This window comes from Agrilus planipennis, unplaced genomic scaffold, assembly GCF_000699045.2.
Source record: "Agrilus planipennis isolate EAB-ADULT unplaced genomic scaffold, Apla_2.0 scaffold167, whole genome shotgun sequence".
Classification (NCBI taxonomy): domain Eukaryota; kingdom Metazoa; phylum Arthropoda; class Insecta; order Coleoptera; family Buprestidae; genus Agrilus; species Agrilus planipennis.
This window is the reverse complement of record NW_020439043.1, coordinates 694,939-705,416: the sequence shown is the minus strand read 5'-3', so window position 1 is coordinate 705,416 and position 10,478 is coordinate 694,939. Positions and strand designations below refer to the sequence as shown.

The 10,478-nt window shown below is 34.7% G+C and overlaps 1 protein-coding gene across 1 annotated transcript in view; it reads right to left on the bottom strand.

Moving 5' to 3' along the window:
- Window positions 1-10,478, bottom strand: part of LOC108736825 (serine/threonine-protein kinase SIK2-like) — a 58,311-nt gene that overhangs the window by 25,027 nt on the left and 22,806 nt on the right. The window contains exon 3 of the mRNA XM_025976824.1: window positions 3,935-3,998. Within this exon, the coding sequence (XP_025832609.1) occupies window positions 3,935-3,998 (64 nt within the window). The remainder of the gene's footprint in view (window positions 1-3,934; window positions 3,999-10,478) is intronic.

Here is a 10,478-nt window from a genome sequence, read left to right as displayed (position 1 = left end):
TAGGTTAGGTTAGGTTATCGGGTTTTGTTCAAGTGACCACCCTCTTTCGATCCCCCACCTCCACCCGCTTGAAAATAATTATTTTATTGAATTTTATTTGAATTATAGTGTATGGAAATTGTCAAAATAATCAACTTTCAACCCCCATAACTTTTTATGGGGGTGAGACCCCCGCAAATTTTTTATAGAGTTTTACTCAGGTGACCACACTCTTTCGATCCCCCCCACCCCTACCCCCTTCGGGGGGGCATCATCTAGACCTTTACTAAAATAAAATTCATGATCCTGCGATTAGAAGCAAATTTAGAAAACTGATATGAAAAGTGCACGTGGCTAGTAAATGTAAGAAAGCTGATATTTGCGCAAACATATTTTGTATTGTTAGGACGATTACAAATGAAAGCCAAAATACGTCAAATTAACGTGACGCAAAAGCATTTTTTTATGTTTGAAGAACTTGGCCTTTAACATTACCGTTTAAACATTTTAAAAACGCAAATGTGAAATAGTTGTCTTTATTCGAAAATCGAAAAATACAATTACTTTTGTAAAAATAGTACCTACATATGTATGTATTTACGTACATACACAACCTACAATTACCTCCTCTGCTTCTGTTCATATGCAAACAAACACATTTAAGGACATTGTCGTTAGCATATCAGTACCAAACATCTTTATAAACAGTCATCATTAAAAGAATTGACAAAAACGAAAAGATAAGAAGCATTTAACGAACCAACGAATAAGTACCACAACAGTTACTAATCGATGTAATAATTATTAATTTCTACGTACATTTAATTTCTTTATACCATATATTCCAATCAGAAAGCAATAAAAATGGATCACCAATTTACACATGATATTTTTAAAAAGTGTCGTTTAATATGATAAAGAATCATTTTTAATATTTATTTGAACATCACGAGACCTAATACATGAATATATTTATGAATTCAAGCGTATTCTATTTAAAAAAATATTTGTTCAATTAGATTTATATAGTCAAGGTTGCTCAAATATAAAAAGTAATATGTTTCGATTTACAAAAATGTATACCTACCTATATACATTGTTCAATATCCAGATACAGGCAGTGTATCGCCATCTAGGGTGTATTTGCAGCTATTGAACTAAGTTTTTCAAGCGTTAGACAAAGCTTTATGGTTTTTCAGCTTGTCTAGCTACGTGATGCTTAGGTACAACACGTAAACCATATGAATATAGTTAGACAAGTTAAAATACCTTTAATAATACCTTATTTGACGTTTGAAATACTCTAATAGCAGTGCAGTGAATACCCATTAGATGGCGATACTTCTGTATTTGGATATTACATCAAGTAGTTCTTTAGGAGAGCTACTTCAGTTTGGTGAAAAAATGGAAACTGCCTTGTGGTGCTCTAATAAGATCGAATTAACTTAACTGAAAAATTAGCTCTTTGTTATTAACTCAATATCTACATTCGTGTGATTTGTGAAAATTTGAATAAAAATTTTCTTATTGTAATTTTACAACTAAATATAGATACAACTTCAAGCTGACACATGATTGTATACGTAATTAATAAATGTATTGTCTTTTAACGTTTAAATTTTACTACATATGCATAGTAGGTACCTAACTGAATAATTTGCATATTAACAACTACTATGTGTGTAAATCACTTTACATTGTAACAGAACTATTGATTAGTTATTGATCATTTGATCTCGCGCCTTCTGATCCACCTAATGCAATCGTATAGGAATTTTTATTATTGGCATCTTGGGTCGACACTTGTTACCGGGTGTAAAGTAACGGGTACTTTTTTTAAAGCACCCAGTATTCTAAATACCCGAAAGAACGAACACTAAATTGATATCATTAGCTGTTATCGCTCGTTCCGGCCTTGAGAAACAAAAGCGTCTAAAATGACGTCTTCTCCCTTCGCCGCAACGCCAAACGTTTCTATGACGTCAAAGCGCCAAGGTCCAGCAGGCGTTGGTTGGCGTCTGAACGTTTTATCTAATAAATAATTGTTATACGTACGTTTGTATATGTGTATTTAACTTCTATATACATATACATACGTATGTATTCGTTCGTATGCTACACCGACTTAACACACATTCTCACAACACGACGTCTGCCCGTGCTAAAACGACGTCGACGTCGACGAGCGTCTGATCGTGAGATACAATTTTCACGACAATGGCTGTGAGTGAAGATTTAACTTTAATGCTGTCAAAATTCCTAAATCTTCAGAAAATGGAAAAACGGAAGGAACTAGAAATTAGGTCGGTTTACATTTTCTAAACCTAACCAGAAATAACAATAACAAACACCTACATACATGACTATTTTATACAAATTAATTATTACATCAACTAATCGATAAGTTTATTGTGTCTGAATTGTATCAGCCGCTTCGATATGCTTTTAACAGATAACATCCCCATTATGTGATTCATCTTTCAGTTATCAAAGCTATAAGGTGACATAAACATAACACTGCGGAAATTGTATCGAATATGATTTATTAAATATTTATTGACACAATTTTTTTTTCCAAATGCGGTTTTTGTCCATAAGAATATTTTCCTTTTTTTGTCGCAATTCTTTCGTTTATGCTTACTTCTTTTCTGTTTTATGAACTTCGTATATTTTTAACTATTTCTCTTCTAATCATTTTTGTCGCTGTGTTTATTTTTTATCGTCCAAATAATTCTCACATTGTCGCCTCCCGCACTTGAGAAGTCCCAATGTTTACCACTTTTGTCTGATTTCCAAGTCTGAATATGCCTTTTTCTGGTATTACTGTTTGTTCCATTGAAAATCTTGCTGTGGACTGTTCTGATCTTATTTTGTTATACACTTTTACTCATCTTAATTATCTAATTTTTTTCTGTGTTTCTATTTCTTCAGTTATTAATCTTGCTAATACCTGTACGTTTTGTTTGCGTCTTATCTATCAGCTTCTTTTCCTTTCGCCTTCTTATCTCCGCACCATATATTACGACGCTTTCCAGCAATGTTCCAAAAAGAAGGATTTTCCCCCTATTTTCTCCATGTACTTCCAAATGTCTGCAGAATCGCATATACATATTTATACGTATAGAGCCAGTCGTAAAACAATACAAAAGAAGTTGGGTGTTCCAGAAGCCATCTACATTAAAACTACGAAAATCTTTTACGTATAAAATTCTTAGCAACTTGTCCAACCTGCACACACACATTAATCGTCAAACCTGTATGAAGATGAACAACGAAAAAAACAAAATGTGTGCTGGGACACATTTCGTTTTCACAGGTTTATTGCAAATTATGATTTCGTTTTTATACAGACCGCAAATAGAGGCAATGATGCCCAGCCACGTGGAGAGCAGGGGTAAGAAAACAACAGCTGAGCACAGCATACGCAGCCGGGACTCTGGCGGACTCCCCACTCTCCGCGCGGCTGCGCATTATATCCATATACATCAACAGCCGTTGCGCTCTCTCCACGCGGCCGTAACGCTTTTTAGTGACAGAAAAAATCGTAATAACCCGCGTCTACAAAGAAGTTTCACTTAAAAAAGTACCGCTAATAGGTATAGAGATACAAATCAACCACGTCCTTCATAAAATTTGTTCGCTTTCTAGAAACGATATGTGGGTGATGTATTTGCTCCATCAGTCAAAATCGAGTTCTCATGTGGGCCATATCAGATTAGTTTCAAAATTAAAACCATAGCCAATTGGTATACGGTAAACTCTTAAGTTTAACATACTGTTGTTGCAAAAAGTACCATACACCCACCTATATTTAGATGTAAATCTCAAAATTCTTCACTAGTAGCAATGCTCATGTTGGTAGCTTATACATATGTATTCATAGGTATAACACGGAAGTCCAAATATATATATTAACAATAAATATCTACCACCTATATACTCAACTATCACTTACCGAAAATTTCCCCTTGGCTGGCATATTCAGACACGAGGTAGATCATGTTCTTCGTTTCCATTACCTGGAAAACGAAATGTTTAGTACTTTTACAAGAACCACTTACCTACTAGGTGAATAGGTTTATTTTATTAAATTCTTGAACACAGAGTGTTTTACCACATATTTAATTTCTTACAATAAAATGGACAGAATATTGTGTTGTCTGTTCTCTCAAAGTGAATTTTCCGTAAAATGGAATAAAATCAATTCCACTGGTACAGAAATTACATCCGACATACATAAAATAATTTAATAATATAATAGAATAATAAATAAAATAAGTCTAGGTTACGGTAGGTCAGGTTATGACAGGTTATGGAAAAATTCCATATTAATTTATTTCGAAAATGACGAGGGTAACTAATTTTTGAATATATTTATATAATATATAACTAGTACACCAGCACAATTCAGAACAGCTCTTCATTTTTATTTTTCTAGAAATAGTTAAGTTAACGAATGTCGTCTTCCACTCTTTTTGTTTCAAATCACGTGTCCGCCCTTCGGAATTCAATTAATAAATCAACCCAGTTTGATTTCGATGACATGTAATAAAAATAGACAGATACTTTCAACCTCCCTATCTGCCCCTTGTTCTAAGGGCAGCTGTTCCAAAATGATGTTCCGCGGAACCCTGGTGTTCCGCGAGACATTACGTTTCTTGTCCTGGTAAAAATATACAAAATTCCACGAAAAATAACAATCATTCTGCATTTAAGCGTAACAACAGCTCATTTTACACGACAGAACAACATCTTATGAAAGGCCGAAACCTTTTTCATTTATGATAGGGACGAGGACTGCTATTTTTAAAAGAAATATACCTAGATACAGTTGTTCATTGATTCACTCCTGTTTCCTGGGTTATTTTGTTCCTTACAGTGAAGAACCACAACTACGTCTACAGTGAGAGACAAAATATCTCTAACAATAAAAATAAATTTGCCTTCTCGATAACATGTGTTAAACAAAAAAGTTACGAATCCTCTTCCAAACGATTTCTCGAAGAAAATGAATTACAAATAACCTTCGATATGGATAAAACCGTCAATGAACATCTACTGAACCTCAAAAATCCTTGGAGGAATATTTTCCAGAAGAGTTACAGGACAGCCACTGATTGTGAGTACAGGATCCTTTCGTAAATCAGACTATTATGAGTAAAGATGTGCACACTAAAAACATACGTGCAATAACGATTTTAAATTCAAAATTCAAGTTGAAGATTACAACAATGTACACAATAAGGTGCCACGAGTCTTAGACATAAAACTATCATCAGTTTTTTTTTTTATTGAGATGGCAAAAAAAATGGGAACCGCTGTCTTAGGGGACTGGGGGGGCTGTTTGCCTTCTTACATACGTAACTCTCCCTTATTATCCGCGTATATCATGAACTATCGCGAGGAAATGCGAAGATTTGCTGAAGATAGGACAGAGTGAAGGTGTGTGTTCGACTAGTCCTCTGATTGACGACCTTGTGATGATGATGATTTCATTGGTGCTTGTAAATCAGTAAATTCACGATGTGTTGACGTAAGACAGTTAATCAAATTAGTAGGTAACCCATTAGTTTATCTAACCAATGTATAATATAAAACAGACAATATCAACACGGGTTTTGCACACGGGATTAAGTTAAACACAAATTTATGATTTGCGTCTGCAGTGAGAGTTCTTTATTTAGATTTTCAGTAATAAATAAGACGTAACTTCCCTTAACTGCACGATATAAAAATACATTGTGCGTAACTAAATCGACAACATTCTACAGTGACTTACGTTATTTCCAAGATCTCACACGTGAATAAGCAAAAGCCGATCGAACTCTATTTATTGTCGGTTTTATATAAAATTAGCCAAAACCCAATTTGAATTCGGGCTAAAAATATATTTTAATTCACTAAAATAGACCGGACATTGTTTATTACGGTAATATCGGATGAGAACTTATTAAGTAGATGGAAATGCCAATTTTAAGAAGAAATTTTTGATCTTTGACGTAAGAATAATTTAATGTTTAGGTAGGTACATAAACAAATTTCGAAAATAGATATATTTAAGTTACCATGCACATTGCACAGCGTGATGGAAAATTAAGCTCCCAGGCTACTACTACCACGACACCAACACCAATAATAAAACGCATAAATGCTTGTAAAGGATGCCTCAAAATTAACGCAATGTTTTCTTTAAATTGTTACTGTTTTATTGAATCGTAAAGTAAAGTACAGAACAGGATTATGTATAGAATAATACACAGGACTAACAGCCTCCACAGTTTTGCTGTCGAAATTTTCGATGACCATTTTGCATAAATGTGGATGAACTTCGTTGATGTATCGTTGAATTTTCTTCTTGTTTGCTTAGACCTTTGAATTCAAATAACCATATAAAAAGAAATCCAATGGTGTTAAGTCACAAAATCTGAGGGGAAAAGGGCAATTCTTATCGCCGACACGAGAGAGTACACGGCCAATAATGTCTCATGCAGTAATTCAATTGTCTTAAGGGTTGTATAGCATGTGGTATCGTCTTCTTGAAACCACATATTGTTAACATCAGTGTCATTCAATGTAGGCAGAAAGAACTTTGTTGTCATCTCCCGATATCGAGCACCAGTAAGTACCAATCACCGCTTGGCCAGCTTCAATTTCGAAAAAGTATGGCCCAATGACATCTTCAGTGCAAAATCGGTACGAAACAGTGGCACATTAAGGATTTATTTGTTTTTAGACAATCACAAATGGGTTTTCTGAACCCCAATTGCTGCAATTTTGACAATTAATAAAGCCAACATCAGGTCATCAGTCCTACGACTGGTTGGACAAACACCTCCACACTTTCCTATCTTGAGCTAATTTTCGCTTTTCCCTAAAACTAGAACATCCCACATCCTTAACTATTTTCAAACAGTAACCTAATCTAGATCTACCTCTACTCTTTTTAACTCCTGTTTCTGCCTCTAATATGTCTCTGACTAGACCTTCATGCCTGAGAACCAACCTATCTCGCCTATTTTTTATTGACTTCCACAGAGTCCTTTGTTCCCCTATTCTTTCTAATATCTCCTCATTTCTAACCTTCTCTATTCACGATATCCCCATCATTCGCCTGTAATACCACATTTCGAACGTGTACAACCTTTTCTTTTCCGCCGCGTCCACCATTTATCATTCGCAAGCATAGAAGTGACTTCTTTTTATTGAAAAAGACTCAACCCTGCGCTATCCTATACTTTATATTCCTATTACTCCTTCAATCCTGACTTATCTGACTTCCTAGATACATATAATCAACTACTTCTTCTAATCTTTCGTCTCATACTTTTACATTCGCTCTTTTCCTACTTTTTTTCCCTCGCATACCAGTATTTGTCAATACCGCTTCCATTTTATTTGAAGCTCTCTCTAACTTCTCCTTGCTAGATGCTAGATGCTAATACTTTTGCCCTTCTATATCTATCCCTACAGCTGCACTGTCTTTAATAAAGTCATCAAGGTGAAAATGATTTTGTTCGAAAAATCGGCATCCACATATTGATGATCCTAATTACGCACTGTTCCGACATTGACAATTATCAATGGACCCAGTCTACCTGAATTTTTCAATTATTACTCTCTTCACGGTCGAAGAAATCGTATTACTACTCCGACCATATTTTGTACGAAATTTTCAAACTGAGGCCGCCATACTTTCATTATTTTTGAAATATTCTTGTTCAATAATGAAAATAGGTTGATTTTTTATCGTGTAACACTCCATTTTTACTAGCCATATAACTATCAGCTGTCAAATGACTTTTTTATGGGGTTGCACGAATGGCGGCAAATTCTTCCATTAATTTCGAGACATCCTTTGTAATAGGTCGAAATTTATTCAATAAATTCTTTAAAGCAAATAAAGAACAGCACAGGGTTGTGTCGCATTTAACAAAAAAGAAATCACTTCTGTGTTCGAGGTCGGTTATTAATGGTGCATGGTTCTGTACGGGTGTGAATGGACGGTGAGCACTGCGGAAAAGAAAGGTAAAGGGTTAGAAACGTTTGAATTGTAGTGCTATAGAAGGATGTTGAAAATATCATGGATAGAAAAGGTTATAAAAACGGAGGTATTATGAACCTTCTAAAACATGTAGGGCTGGTAAGAAACATATTAGAAGCACAAACAGGCGTTAAGGGGGGTAGAGATCGACCTAAAGATGTAGGTTGCTCAAGTTTTCAAGAAATACGAAGATTAACTCAAAATAGGAAGAATAGGAGGTGCGTGTCCAAGTACCCTTCGGGCTGCATACCTTATCAGAGGTCTCAACACGCAGCAATTTTGGTAGAATAAAAAATATGTAACAGTTATTTTTAGTAATCACAAATTATGCTAGAAGACAATAGATGAAGTGAGTCACATTTTCTGCAATACAGGCTTCAAAAGTGTCTACTTAAAATAAAAGCTGTTTCATTTTAAGTATTCGGAAGGTGCAAGAAGCAGTGCGAATAGAGAAAAGAAGAGAACCTCAAGAACAGTAAACTTATGTACTTCCGTATTTAACCAACTTTTATGGTGAACTGAATAATAATGAGGGAAAAGGCTGCCTCAAATGAGCTTTTAGGTTTTCTACTTTACTTCCGCCTAAAATATTTGTTAAACCGCGTGAATATTCATCATCTTTTAACTTAATGACCTTGAACTTTTGGTAATCTCTAGCTCCCAGAACAGCAAAAAGTCCAAATTATGGCAGGAATTCATGAAAAACATACATAAAGGTATCATCTGTTCCTCAATATATCAATATGCTGAATATACTCTTCTAGTACTAACTGGAATATAGTCGCAACTGATCTCTACATAACAATAAAAAGAATTGCAACTTGGCTGACAGCTAATAAATTACACCTGAACCTTAATAAAACGGTTTACATGATCTTTGCTAATCACAAACATTCACTTCCGAAAAATCTGGACATCCGAGTTGAAGGGGGCAAATATCTAGAACGGAATTAACCACCTACTTAGGACTCAAGATAGATTGTCATCTCAATTGGAGTGATCACATCAACAGTATAGTCACCAGGACCAAATACCTCACATTTGCATTCGCTAAAATCAAGAATATTCTGTCGGTCAAAAACCTGACTATGATTTATCATGATCTCTTTGTAAGCCTAACTACATAAGGCATAATTCTTTAGGGTAGCGCCTATAATAATGCTATTACCCTGCCTTCAATAAAAAGAAGTTACTTCTATGCTCGCGAACGATTAATTTAGAAATTCGACAAAGATTGTTAAAGGTGTATATTTGGAGCGGGGCGTTGTACAGGTACGAAATATGGACGGTGGACACGGAAGAAAAGAAAAGGTTAGAAGCTATAGAAATGTGTTGTTACAGGCGAATGCGTAGGATATTGTGGATAAAAATGGTTAGAAATGAAGAGGTATTAGAAAGAACAGGAAACAGAGGACTCCATGAAAGCCAATAAGAAATAGGCGAGATAGGTTGGTAGGACACCTTTTCAGACATGAAGGTCTAGTCAGAGACATAGAGGTAGAAACAGAAATTAAGAGGAGTAGAGGTAGATAGGTTAGATTACTGTTCGCAAAGAGTTAAGGATGTGGGATGTTCTAGTTTTAGGTAAATGCGAAGATTAGCTCAGGATAGAAAGGAGTGGAGGTGCGTATCCGACCAGTCTTGACTGGACTGACGACCTTATGATAACCAATAACAAAATGATAACAAATAGGAAAAAATATGAATAAACGTACCCAACATTAACAGAAACACTATCTTTTTATTGTAATCTAACAGAAATGAGATAGGCAGTAATAATCCCAGAAATCATAATTCAATCATTTAATATTAGCCGCAAAAGTCTAAAATCAGAATAAACCTTGGTTTCTGTTTTTTTTTACAAAGACCTTTGCCCTATTTGGAAACTCTTTGATCACATTAGAGTGTACAGTAGATATTTTGGAGCACGTTCAACATTGCGTGTTTTTACATGGTAATTAATGACAAAAGCGGAAATTTAAGACTTTATAAATCTGACAAGCTACGCACGCATAACACTGGGAAATTGTTGCGGACAGAGAATTGCTAATCAATAAATAGGTATACCAATTATTTTTCAAAACTTTCCAATGCATAACAATGAATCCTCAATCGGGTTTTCCTCATCAATTGGAGTGTGAAAAATTAGTAATTGATGGTAAGTGTTTTTCATTTCAAAAGATTGGGCTTTATTTTTTACAATTATTCGATTTATGACAAATCCTAAAAATAGACAAAGAGTCACTTAAAGGGTAGTAGTCACGAAAACTTGCAAACAATTATTGAGCATCATTAATTCTAGAAGAAAGTAAATACCTAAAATATTAAATTAAAGGCATTGTTATGATTAACACGTTGGGGGTATGTACATCTAAATAATCAATGCTATAAATTTAAATTACATCGATTCGCGTTCTTGGAATGCAGAAAACGTTATTTTAATTTAATTGTTTTCAAG